Genomic DNA, 15011 nt, shown 5'->3' on the forward strand with positions numbered 1-15011 from the left:
TCATAGAATGATGAGCTACTCACTGAGGAAAGTAGTGGCATCAGCAACAGTTAGAAAATAACAAATAAGATGTGACAAAGGAAGAATCAACCAGTGTTCAATAATAAAGAGGTATTTCAGTGAATTCTTGTCTTTCCAGGAAAGACTCAATTTCATTTGTATTATACATCCCTCTTTTGATTATCAAACAGCTTCCTTTTAAAAGTAATTCTGAAAAACTCTCCAGCATTTCACTGTTCATTACTCATCTAGAAAAAAAAAAATCAAGCCAAAATAGTTTCTTAGTATAATTAACTAAACCATATGCAGTGAAGAAACTCCAAGGAAACTTCAGCTACCTCAAGAATTCTCTGGTCAACAGAAGTGAAAAATCTCTTCATTTAATCAAAATGTGTCATACTCTAGCCACTGAAGTCAATCCCACAGTTTCCATAGTTTAAAAGAACAAAAAGAAACACTCCATTAATTAGGATGACAATAATAATATGGTTGTAAGGCCAAGAGAGGCTTCTCAAAAATGGAGAAAGTCTAAATCCTGATTAAAAAAATGCAAATATTTCTAACATATCACACCATTACAATAGAAACCTGGTATGATAACCAAAGCACCACTTTTCTAAACTTGAGTACACAAAATAACTGTTTAGTGTTAGTAATGCATCATTCCTGTATTTTCATCACCAAATTTGCTAACTATATCACTAATGATACTTTTACTTTTAAGTAATCAAAAGCATCAGATTTTTATTTTAATAATCATGAAATTATTATGCAGAAAGGGTAAGAATAACTGATATAATGAAGTATTATTTTTTTTTAAGGTTTTTGCAAGGCAAACGGGGTTAAGTGGCTTGCCCAAGGCCACACAGCTAGGCAATTATTAAGTGTCTGAGACCGGATTTGAACCCAGGTACTCCTGACTCCAAGGCCAGTGCTTTATCCACTACGCCACCTAGCTGCCCCTAGTATTATCTTTGAATCAAGTTTTTCCATCATGATACAACCACACCTAGCTGCCCCTAGTATTATCTTTGAATCAAGTTTTTCCATCATGATACAACCATGCCATGTTAGTCTTTAACAAATGACACTGTTTCAACTTTTCATATCTGTCACTTCATTATAGTGAGAAAAATTAAGATCTTTCTACTTTGAATCATTATATCCAGGTCTCTCAAAGGGTTACAAGATTATCAATGATCACTTCTGGATTTTCTGGATTCTTTTGATAAAAAAAAAACCTCTCAGCTGGGGGGGGGGGGAACCATACTGCCCTGGATAAATCAAGAAAGTACTTTTGTTTATACAGTCCCAAATTATCCCTACACTCAATACATTTTTTTAGATATTGCCAGAAAAGGATGACAAAAGGGCTGTGTTAAAACTTCATCAAGCAACAAAAACAACATAACTCAGCCTCTCATAGCCAGATTAACAAAACTAAGCAAATCATATTTATGAAAAATGAGTTAAAGGGGCAGGTAGGTGGCACAGTGGATAGAGCACCGGCCCTGGAGTCAAGAGTACCTGAGTTCAAATCCGGCCTCAGACATTTAATAATTCTAGCTGTGTGGCCTTAAGCAAGCCACTTAACCCCGTTTTCCTTGCAAAAACCTAAAATAAATGAATGAATGAATAAATAAACATTAAAAAATGAGTTAAAAATATCATTTATTCTCCCACACAAGTATAACATGATACATATTTCCAACAGAATAACTCAATCATATAATGCTGACACAGGGCATCTTTCCTGCTCTTCTCTCAGGGGAATGGCTCTCAAACTTTTAGTCAACAATTGGACTTGTCTCAATATTTCTCCAAGGGATAAAATAGAAGAGACATTCCTATGACAAGTCACAGATCAAATTATTATATAATAAAAATATGCAAAAAGAACCAGAGAAGACCAAATGACAAAACAGTCCAAACAAAGCAGAGGCAGAGAGTTATCTATCAGATAAAACCTAATTGTATGCCCAAAAGATATTTTTATGAAGGACAAATAGCACAGACACATATATACATATGTGTATACACACACACACACACACACACAATGAAAGGAAGTCAACAAAAATTAAAAGTATAAAGCACAAAGAACAATTTTCCAACTGAAATGTGAATCGACCAAAAAAACTAAAAACAAAATGAAGAAAGTACTATTATTTACTCAAAGTAATAGAGTTGATCATCACACCAAAATGATCTCCCATTTTTCTGGATATTTAATGCTTTCTCAAATTTCCCAAAAAAAGCCCAATGAAAAGAAAAGAAAGCAAAATTAACCTCAATCAATCAGGCTATTTAATAATAACTACAGAAAATTTAAACAAGAAAGATAAGTAAAATATATTATCTGTGGGTTAAATTTACACATGACTCCTATTCCCCCACACTGACACAAATAATAAACTACATAAAAATTTCTGTCATGTGAAGTGAATAATTCAAAGTTTTGGTTAAGAAGCATTCTTAAATACTAACATGCTGTAAAGTGAACTCCTTAATTATGGATTATAATCTTAAATAAACATTGTCTCAGTTCCCTGTTTCCCTGTAGACTGGTAAATTTAGAAGAAAAATTTAGCCATCTTTTCTAATAAAATAATATTATATATTTCCATACTCTATGGTAATTTCATTAGTTGATAACATGTAAATAAGAAGCTAGACAGTTAACATTAATGTGAATATGAAGTTAAAACTTTACATTACTGAATATGCTTTAAAAGATTAAATTTTTCTCTTCTTATTCAAACCCTCGTACAGGCGATAAATGATCTGAGTACTGACAATTAAAATTTCTCAAGCAAATGCTATATATATATATATATATATATATATATACATACATACATTATAATCTATATATATATATACATATATATAGATTATAATTTAAAATTTTTTAGCCTATTTCACAATAAGATATACATTCATTTTTGGAAGCTAAAGGAAATCCAAGTTACTTCTGTATGTATTACTATCCTATGTCAAAAAAAAATCCAAGATGCTCATCCTCCTAAACTACATACAATCAACTCTCATCTTCCACTAATGGAGATGATGAGGCCACAAACATTTATGCCACATTTGTTTTAGAAGCAGTCCCCCCCCCCCCCAACTAACCCTCCCCTTCTCTCTCTCTCTTCCCCTCTTTGGCCTTAATTCCCTCCTGGTCTGGCCTTACTATCTGCATCCCAGAAGGCAAATCGGGAATGAGTGAGAGATAGCTTTGGATTATCAACAACTGAAAAAGATTATATGGCCCACTAGAAGATAACCAAGAATTGAATGTATACAAAAATTGTTTTTTTAAAGCCTGTATTTGTATTATGAATGCCAAAGTAAGCAAAGCTTACCTCCTCCTGGACTCCAGTGGTAGTAGTCAACTTGCTCCCATCAGTAATTGTTATAATTATTGCTGGCTCCAGGAAAAAAGGGTTTCTTCCCTGAGTAAAAAAAAAAAAAACTAAAATTATCATGTACAATAAGTTTTTAATAAATCAGAATTTAGTCTAATTTTTTTATTTAAAATCAAATATTTAAAAATCTTGCCACTCATCAATTATTACTAGGAGGTAGTCTAGATAAGACACTCATAAACTATCAACAATACACAGAACAATCATTTCCACACTCAAAAATAGGATACCAAAAAACCGTAATAGTAATAATAGCTAGCCTTTGCATGGCTTTAAGGTTTGCGAAGTGCTTTACAAATACTATCTTATTTTAATGAAACAACCCTGGGAAGTAGGTATTATTATCATTCTTATTTTACAGATGAGGAAATAGTAAGCTATTAAGGATTTTGCCTAAGGTCACACAACTTGTTTGAGATTGGGTTAGGAACTTAGGTTTTCCTGATGCAGGGTCCAACATCTAACCCTATTGCAACCTAGTTGCACCCCTATTCATTCAAAAAAACACAGACTCACACTCTCACTCTCTCTCTCACACACACTCACACTCACACACACACATCAACAAATCAACAAATAGAAAAAAAAGGTTTAGAAGGATCTCTCACTTCACACTGCCTGCCTTATTAAAAAAATGTGGATGCTAAAATCACCTTTAATCCTCAGCAAATGAATTTTATATACAATCCTTTTATTATTTTACCTTTAGTCTTTTATAACAAACTATATCTGAGTATCTATACTTGACATTGTAGTTAGAAGAAAAATTCATATGACCTAAAAGATATAGACATAGACACACACACTCTCAACCCAGCATTGAAGCAAGAGAGGCCTGTATTCAAGTTCCAACCCTAACATTACTGGCTAGGCAATCATGGCACACTCCTGGAAACTGAAATTATATTATACCAGTGACTGATCTGTCCTGGCAGAGGAAAGGATTCTCTGTGAAGACCTATGCGCAGGGGACTATATTATGTGCTGGATAGAATGCATATATGTATGTATATATTCTATGCAAGTACAGAATGGAACAGTCCCTGCCCTCTCAAGAGATCAGCACTCCTCACTGTCAATATGCATTTACTGCACACCTAATGTAATGATGTTTTATCTTCATTCTCGAAGAGGACCACAACATCAGGGAGGGGTGCCAGGACAAGCACATGAATTGGATTTGAGTGAGGGGTTTGTGCTAAGTCATCAGGCTCACATTCTCCTCCAGAGTATCTGGGTCCAGCAGTCAGATATGAATCAGAGTGACTGGAGATGGTCCCAGATTCAAGAAAATCAGGATTAAATGACTTAAGGTCACACAGCTAGTGTCAAGTGTATGAGGCTATATTCGAACGCACATCTTCCTGATTCCAAGGTCAGTGCTCTAACTACTGTATTACCTCACTGCCCTCAATGTGCTATGTCCTAACTATGAGACAGTAGAAACTCAAAGATAAAAATAACCAAGTCCCTGCCCTCAAGGATATTATATTCTTTCAGGAAAGGCACTGCATACCTCTAAATGTGTACAATATAAATACAAGGTAATAGGGGGTGGAGTTTCAAGACTATAAATACAAGATAAAATGTTAAAGTGCAGTAGTACAAAGTATTATACTTTAGAAAGGCAAAAAGTATTTTTGGCTATAGGGAATCAATAAATACTACCGATGAAAAAGACTCCAGAGTAGAAAACAAGGAAAATAAGTATATCCAAATAGGTATTTGAGAGAAGGGCAAAAGATGACAGATTCCCTAGAAAAACACTAGGGCTGCTGAATAAAAGCACAATTAACAGCCCAAGGTATAATCCTGACATATTACTTTTAAGATGGAAATTGATGGCTACAGGAAAATGCCATCCACAGTGACAACAGTGGAAATACTATGTTATGTAGGTTAAATGAACTGTCAGTAGAAAGATTATGTTTCATTTAGAATTCTACAAAATAAAAATTTTGTAGATGAGAACTTAAAAATGCTTTTTATTCATTAAATTATCATTCATTAATGCCTCATATTACTCATATAAAACTATAAACAATGAAATAGAGGTTCTCATTTTAAGTCTCACTGTTTTTACTTGTTTTTCCCAAATGAGGGTCTTCATAAACACCTAAGACAAACTTTCGACATGCAGAATATTCAGATTTCTTTTTTTAATTGGACTTAGATCTAATATACAATACTTCAGTGAGGATATTCTCTTTATTCTAACTCCCCCGCCCCCCCCAATAATTCCTCACACATTCCTCTTGGAACTCTTGAATTCGTTCAATATTCAATTCAAGCATGACATCCTGGTCCTTCTCTAATCCTACCCCTAATTGCCAGTATCCTTCCCACTAAGATTTTCGGTTCTCTACCCTGTCCTCATTACACACATACATATTTAAACACACATGTGTGCAGTGCTCTCAGGTAGAAGGTAAGCACCTTGAGGGAAGGGAGAGCATCAACTGCCTTCATATTCCCAGCAGATGCTTCAAAGACTGCTCAGCAGGCACAAGATCATTTCATCTTTTATCCTCAAGTCTGTCTTCAGAGTTATTCAGGGCACAGAAGTCAAAGTAATCATCCAAGATTACAAAACAAATGTGATAGAGGCAAGAGTTGAATTCAAGTCTTCTGATTGCAAAGCTTGCTCTCTATGTTCAACATTATATTACCTCTCATTACATTCTTTGCACTGTCATAAATGGTACAAAGATGACCAATTCCACTAAGAAAAAAGGTTGAGATTTTTAACTCACAAAGATTTCCATTCCACTCTAAAAACAATCATTAAAAATGTATTGCTTTTCAAGGAAGACTTTCAAAAGTTTACTTTGTACATGTACACTAAGTGTACAGATGTATGTATGGTACATGCATGCATATATTTGTCCTAAACATACTTTTGAATTGAAACTATAGACAGTATCATCCCTCATTTTTTTACATCCAGTGTTCAGGCACAAAAAAAAAATCCAATTCATGACTCCTTTTATTTAAATTCTCTATTTTAGGCCAAATAAGCAATCTTATAAACAGAATTTGGCAAATCTCTCATAAAATGTCTAAGTCAATATGAATTAATTGAAAAAGAAATATAATTAAAGTGTTATGATAAACTTATAGACACCAAATCTAACTTAGTCATTTTTAGCAAAACATAATTTAAACATTACTACTACTACATTTTAAAAGCTTTGACATTAATTTAAAATTATTAAACTGTCTCTCTCTCTCTCATCTTTTCTTGACATTTCCATTTGGATGCTATGCTATCAATTCCAACTATTTCCAAACCAAATTCATCCTATCCCCCAAAATCAACCTGTTCTCAAATGTTACTCCATTCTCTTATACATTTTGTATCTTTGATTCATTCTATTCCTTTATTTTCATCTTTATACATTTAGTAACTAATCCTCCCTAAGTCACAATTCATTTGTATTCCTGTTACTAATTAATTCAAGGCCAAATCCTCTAAGATCCTCAACACATCCCTAAATTCATCATCCCTATTACTCAATTCACATTTTTCATGATTTTCATAATATTACGTTGCTCAAATTTTGGATTATGCCCAAAGGGCAACAACACTACTGGGTCTATACCCTGAAGAGATCATGAGAAAGGGTAAAAACATCACTTGTACAAAAATATTTATAGCAGCCCTATTTGTGGTGGCAAAAAATTGAAAATTAAGTGAATGTCCTTCAATTGGGGAATGGTTTAGCAAAGTGGTATATAAATGTCATGGAACACTATTGTTCTATTAGAAACCAGGAGGGATGGGAATTCAGGGAAGCCTGGAAGGATTTGCATGAACTGATGCTGAGTGAGATGAGCAGAACCAGAAAAACAATATACACCCTAACAGCATTTGGGGGTGATGATCAACCTTGATGGACTTGCTCATTCCATCAGTGCAACAATCAGGGACAATTTTGGGCTATCTGCAATGGAGAACACCATCTGTATCCAGAGAAAGAATTATGGACTTTGAACAAAGACCAGAGACTGTTACCTTCAAATTAGGGGAAAAAACCCATTATCTTATTATGTAATTTTACGATTTCAAACTTTATTTTTCTTCAATAAGGATATGATTTCTCTGTCATCACATTCAACTTAAGATCAATGTATAAATGGAACCATGTAAAGACTAACAGAATGCCTTCAGGGGGCGGGAGAGAATTGTAAAAAACTGGGAGCTTAGGGGGGAATTGTAAAAAAATAAAATCTTTAAAAAAAATATTACATTGCTCAAAAACTTATAATTCTTATTTTTGTATATCAATTATACATTCTTGGCCAAAATAGTCCAACCCATAATATATTTCTCTAACAACTTTCTTCTACAGTCTAATTTTAAAGGCAGCGGGAAAAGAGAACTGACTTGGACTCAGCCAGACTCAGAAGAGCCCAAGTTCTACACCTCAGGAACACTGATCTCAGGCAATATTCTTCTCAAGACCTCAAAGTCATTCTTTCAATGTGTAATTTACAGAACCTGCCTTGGTGTAGGAATTGCCTGACATGTGATTTCCTCTAATCCTGTCCCATTCTAGGCTGGTCGGTTCCAAAAGGAGGACATTCTCATTTCCTGGCTCTTTACCTTTGCTCATGATATTCCCCTACCAGAGGATGTTCTCCACAAACTGATGTTTGTGCTTAAAGCTCAGGTCAAGTCCGATGTACTCCATGAAACTGTTTCAGAGTACCCAACTTTCACAGACAATCCTCTGAAATTCTACATTTAGAGTACACCACAGAACTCAGAAAATTTCATGTCCTCTATATTATTCTTTTATGCATTCTTCCCATTCCCCCAACAAGATTCAATATATAATGTATAAATGTATAAACAAAAATCAACTACTCTTTTTTACTTTACTAAAGATTATTACCTAGAAAAATGAAATTATTTCTGCTGCTTTTCAAAATGATCAACAAAGTTCACTATTCATCTAAGTACCATACTCATAATATGCCTTAAAATGTTGAATTTTTATATTTTTAAAAAATTAAGATGCATTTATTTTCTCTCACTACAACAGAGAAAAGAGAAATGAGAAATAAAACCCTTGTAAAAACTATAGGCAAGCAAAACAAATTCCAATATTGTAACTATGCCCAAAAATGTACCTGCCTGTTTACATTGAATTTAAGCGAATTAAAATGAAACTTAAAAATAGCATAGGTTATACTGAAAAACTTGCTGGGTAAACATGTGAATGACAACCTTATAAATGATAAAACCTATAAAATTTTTTGGCATTAACAGAACCTTCTCAGACGGCATTTAAAACTGAACTCCCTCATTTAATCCATAAAACTAAGACTGGGCATATATACTATTTAATGACATTATACTAATGTCATATGACTTAATGAGTATGTCATGTCAGTTCTTAAATCTATCTGTTCCTGTTTGGGAGTTGTTTTTTTTTTAATTGCCAACCCTTTGGGTCAATATCAAATTATAGACCAAAATCACTAGGACTTTTCACCAGTCTGCTCCACTCACTCAAGATAAAGTGAAAATGAATGAATACAAATTTCTAACTATGATTTGAATATGTCTATTAAGCTGAACCTGAGTATGAACCAACCTAATATGCCCAAAAATCTTCATCACAAGTCCACCTTCCTCACAAGAAACCTAGACAAATAACCATGATCCTTCCAGCCAGTACAAGGACACCATCTATCAACAGAGCACTCACTGTTGTAGAGTCAAGAAAAGTTTCAACCACTGTCTAAATACTTAGTAGCAGAAGGTCCCTGCAAAAACATCTGTGCCTCATTTTCCTTAGTGATAAATGATAAAATAAGGGGAGCTGGAATTTATGGATTCTAAAATCCCTTTAGAGATTTAAAATTTGGGTCAGATGAACAGATTTTCCATAAAACAAATTTGCCTTACAAGTTTGATTACTTCAAAAAATTGTTTTCTTACAATTTCAGGAATCTGACTTCAATGAAATGCTATTTTGATTTTCATATTACTTTCTCCTGGTAGCAATATAATTACCACATCTTATCAATACTCTGCCAATCAGAACATTAAAATAGTAAAGACCACATGATCAGTTTTTACAAAAAAAATGGGCCAAACATTCAGAAAATCAAAGTTAGTTACAATTTGATAAACCAAATCAATTTAGGAACTGAACAATGGTATCTCCAAAGTAGAGGGTGTTTGTTGATCAGGGCTCAAAAATCTACTTCAGACTAGTAACATGTATATTTTTTCAAATGAGGGCTTTCTAATTTGATGTGGGATACTTGAAACAACTTTTTCTACACTAAAACATTGGACAAGTTGCAAATAACGGGCTCCCAAATGGAATGCAAACTCCTTAAGGGCAGAGATTAGCATTCTGGTTGACTCACCAATGCTTATCACGATATTTGGTACATACTAGGAGATTAATATATACTTATGGATTAATAACAATAAAAAAGAATCCCCTAAAATCTAAGCTCTGCTATTAAAGAATTTGCCAGTAGAGGGACTAAAAGTTAACTTACATCACTCCTTGTGCTCTATTTTTGTTCAAAGGGCAAATTCTCACATTACAATGTGAAAAAGAGGATTTCTTGACAACAAAGCAGTTCATAAAAAGTTTTAGTTATATTAACTTACCATTCTACTTATAGTTAGCTTCATTAGCTCATTTACTATTGCAATCCATAGTATATCATGGATTTACTATTTCATCATAAGATGATGGGAAGAAACACATGGAATGCAAGGAAAATATGCAGAAAAAAATTAAGTCTTCACTCCAGTTAGCTGCTAGGGTTCTTCTTAAGAGTAAAGTGTTATCACACTGTTAAGCAATTAAAAGATTCATTCCAAATACGTGAACGTTTTCACCATATTCAATTAGCTAACAAATGTTCTACTTGTTCATATATGTAGTTATAGTAAAATTATAGAATACTATAAAATCGAATCACATTCCATTATAAAAATGGAGATGATTCCCTACATAAATGTTTGGAAATTTTCAGATCACATAAAATAGATATTAAAAGTGAATGAAAAATTGAGAGGAACATGAGAAAACAATGAGGTACCAGTAGTAATGTCATAACTAAAAGAAAAAATTTTTCATTAGGCAAAAAGAGAAAAGCAAGAAAGCAAACTCAAGTTCCCTACTAAAAGCACAAATAAAATTAAATTTGGAGATAAACTTATCTCAACTGAGCCATTAAAGCTCTGCTTCTTCCAGTTCCAACTTTACAAAAATTGCAAAAATTAATTGCTGTGCTTGCTCATTTTTCCCCAAATTACTACATGGGTTAATGATTCTAGAAATTTTTGTTAAAATGAGTCATAGGCATGAGTTCTAATTCCCCTTATAAAATACCCCCACATAAGTCAAAAGCTAATAAATTGTATTCTTCGTTCTTTAAACCACATCATCTGAGGTAAGTTGTTTCATACTTTAATTATGGTAAATCAATTATATCCTTTGTAATCTGGTTAGTTGACCATCTGTACAAAATTACATAAAATTTACTTTTTTTAAAACAATCCCTTCAATTTACTGCCATCTCCCCCTTCATAAACCTACTCCAAAGGAAGAACATTGTATATTTTCTAAAAAGTAACTTAAGAAAGTAAAATTTTAAATAGGAATATAATCATGAAAAACCCAAATACTCCCTTTTGATTCCAGAAGAAGGCCTATTCCACTTAATCCCTGCCCATATATATATTCAAAGGAGGAAACAGGGACAGAGAGGCATGGTACTGACTTAAAACTTACAATGTAAAATGTAGAAGTTATAACATCTCCAATCATTCCGATTGTTGGAAAATGAGGTAAATACTTGTTCTAACTTGTGACAATTCCTCTGTACTATTTAGTAAATATTTTATTAGCATTTCCAATTGCCAAAAGGGCTAGCAAAACTCCAGTATGACTAGAACCAGATTAAAATGTTAACTGAATCATGTTTAACAAAATAAAAATATGTAGATTACATTATATTTGAAAGCTAAGCCAAGATGTGGCCCACAAAAAGTCCTTATGTAATATTAGTGACCCCCCAGTTTCTATTTGGAGATTGTGATCATTTCCTTAAGGCACTCCCACTATCAGCACTATTACTGAAAGATTCAAGGGTTGGCATTGGCTAATAAAACTTGTATTCAAGGGGGTAAGATCTCCAGCTTGCATCCCCTCCCACATCAGACAGACCATCCCCTTTCCTCTCTCCTTCCATTTGGTTATCCTGATCTTAGCAAAGAGGAAAAAAAGATACTTTATACCAGGAATTTGATAGCTAAGACACTGACAGACATGCCGTTTAAGGCAGTGAAGACATCAGAACAAGAATTTATGAAAACAACCAAATTTCAAGATTATTTTAATTCAAAAAAAAAATCAGATGAAGCCTCAATTTCATGTTATGTGATTTGGACAGATTTCTTAACTCCTCTGCTAAGCCTTGACTGCAATTTAAATTTTCTATCATGAAAGATAAAGTTGAATAGTTAAGTTTTAAGAATGAGTGTGTGCCCAGGTATCTCATGTGATTTATGACATAACCTCTAAAATGATTTAAATTTTGCCAGATTATTTGGGTTGACAGTATTAATGTATTTAAATTATGTCCACATTGGTGTTAAGTAGGAGGAAAAATTAAAATCAAGATCCTGACTTTCAATCTACCATGCAACAAAGATTAGATTTCCATATAAAATTCACTTTTTACTATTCAAAACTGAACACCAATTATCACTCCATGTTCTTATTCTCATATATACAAAATATGAGAAAAAAAATTGCAAGATAGGGTAACTAAGAAAAGGATGGTCTACTTCCAAAGTTCTTAATCTTATAGTCAGTCAATTTCTAATACCTAGCATTTTTATTCATATCCATGCCAAACCTTGCTTTCATTCTGCCTTAAGGATATTACCATTGAGCACCTAAGCTATTCTGCTAACAGTCCAAATTGTTCCTTCTCGCTCTTATGAAGCCTATAATCCAGCAGGACCCAAAATGATAGTTGAGATTCCCTTGATCCTGGATCTGCAACATATTATTTATATCATTTTGGGCAAATCACAGACTCTAGGGTTGAGCTTCCTTTTGTATAAAATAATTTGATTTTCTAAGAAAGGCCCCTAAAATTGCTAAGATTTGGGGAAGAGGAAAGGTTTTGAATAAACTATTGGAAAATGTCTTTTAAACAAAAATATTTAATTTCCCTGTACCCAAGAAATGTAACCCACACAGAGGCAAGCATAAAGTGCTCTTTTTTTTTCCTTTATCAATTTGAGCGATAACCCCAAAATTAGAAGGTAGTAGAGGGTGGGTGATTAATTGGATAGACAGGCTCCCAGTTCCTCCTGAGTGAAATCTTCAGCTTGGCTTCATTCTTCATTAATTTGTTGTATACAAAATCCCAGATGACAGTGCAATACAAAATGTTATATAAACCATGTAAATACAAATATAAATGATTTGTACTATCCATGAACTACTTGTACTATCCTTAGCCTAAAATGGATAATGAAGAGGTGCATGCATAGTCCTCCTTGTTAAACTCTATGGTATATATAATTATGAGTCTCAACAATTTGGCAGAGGTCAGAATTCAGAAGTATGTAAAAATGAAGGATAGTCCTTGAAGATCTTTAAGACCTTTTTTATAAATATTATATTTTTTCATACATACAGATAGGTATATATATAAACATAGATATATACTTATATGTATATCCATATATACACTAATATTTTCAAGTTTTTATTTAGAAATTCTAACGTATTTGTAATATCAATTTATTATAAGACAACAAAATGTTTTAAAATAGCAAAGCAAAAACAGATCAATAAATGTAAGTAGTCCAATAGTTTCTTTATAGCACAATATCCTCAGAAAAATAGATATAAATTAAAACTAAGCTTATGTCAAAGAAAACTATAGCATATATTTGATAGTAATAGTAACAAAATTTCAACATATGTCAAAACCTTTATGTTTTTGGTAGCAAACAAAAAAACTTTTAATTAGCTGTTAAGTTTAAAAAGCGACCTAAAAGAACAGGGAGCACTAGCTGCTTGCATGACCAGTAAGTCAGGTTTAAAAAGAAGAATGTGAATGATAAGCATATCCTCTACAGCAATAGTTAATGAGCAAATCTGTTGAGGAACCAATATAAGAAATGTTTCTTCCCTTTAAACAAAGTACCTAAACTGATTATGTTGTAGTAACTGATTATGAAGACAACCCCATAAGCCTGTGTACTTTAAGCTCAGCAAATAGTCTAATCTAGACTGTGGTAGGGAGCTCTTGGGTATTACTGTTAGTCCTCAGAAATCATTTATAAACAGCAGTATAGCTGCTGACCCTTAATTTTTTTGTAGTACTTTTTAAACAACATATTCTGACACACAACAGCCAGACCCAGGGCGACAGAGATTTAAGGCACAAGAATCTCTGCTTCATAACTACATTTAAGTTGGAAGACAATGACTCAAAAGGCATAAGGGAATTCAATATTTGCCCAAGCATCTGTTATGTGTAATAATAATGATAAAAGGGTGGGGGCAGTTAGGTGGCACAGTGGATAGAGCACCAGCCCTAGAGTCAGGAGGACCTGAATTTAATTCCAGACTCACACTTAATAACTGGCTAGCATGGAACACTTTTTAAACTAGAACCAAAGAGTGATGGGAATTCAGAGAAGTCTGGAAGGATTTACATGATCTGATGCTGAGTGAGATGAGCAGAACCAGAAGAACATTGCACACCCCCAACAGCAACATGGGAGTAATGATCACTCTTAATGGACTTGCTCATACCAACAGGGCAACAATCAGGCAATTTGGGGGTATTTGCAACAGAGAATGACATCTGTATCCTGAGAAAGAATTGTGGAGTTTGAACACAGACTATTATCTTTAATTTTAAAAAAAGTTGTTATTATATAATTCTACTATGTCATACTTTATGTTTTTTCCTTAAGGATATGAATTCTCTCCCATCACATTCAACTTAGATCAATGCATACCCTGGAAACAATATAAAGACTAACAGACTAACTTCTGTCGGGGGAAAAATTGTAAAATTCAAAATAAAATCTTTAAAAAAAATAAAAACAGCACTGAGAGGCAAATAGAAACAAAATTTAAAAAATAACTGCCTAGCTATGTGACCTTGGGCACTGCCTTAAATAAAAAATTAAAAAATAACAAAAGTAAATATCCATACTTCCCTTAGTGAATTTAGCATTAAAAAGTTTTTGCTTTAATCACAAACAACTTTTCCAGTCCTAAGTTCCACCTCAACAATATGTCATAAATCTACCAAGAATACTTACAAAATACACATTTAAGATGAGAATTAAGAACATAAATATTCAAGTTTTATCTCATTTAGCTAATTGCACTGACTTTCCACATAGAATTCCAAATATCTGCAAAGTATACAGGTTTTGGCAATTCATTTAAGACATCAGAAAAGAAGTCTCTTTAAAATTGAAACAATAACAACTATTAAAATTATTAGGAAAACTTCACTCAGTCAGAAATTAAAAAGGTTATTGAGGGGGTGGCTAGGTGG

The 15011-nt window shown here is 33.2% G+C and overlaps 1 protein-coding gene across 1 annotated transcript in view; it reads right to left on the bottom strand.

Moving 5' to 3' along the window:
• INTS6 (integrator complex subunit 6) overlaps positions 1-15011 on the bottom strand; it is a 104713-nt gene that overhangs the window by 76141 nt on the left and 13561 nt on the right. Inside the window, 1 exon segment of the mRNA XM_074217178.1 lies at positions 3366-3455. Coding sequence (XP_074073279.1) covers positions 3366-3455 — 90 coding nt within the window.

The sequence above is a fragment of the Macrotis lagotis genome, chromosome 1 (assembly GCF_037893015.1).
Source record: "Macrotis lagotis isolate mMagLag1 chromosome 1, bilby.v1.9.chrom.fasta, whole genome shotgun sequence".
Lineage (NCBI taxonomy): Eukaryota > Metazoa > Chordata > Mammalia > Peramelemorphia > Peramelidae > Macrotis > Macrotis lagotis.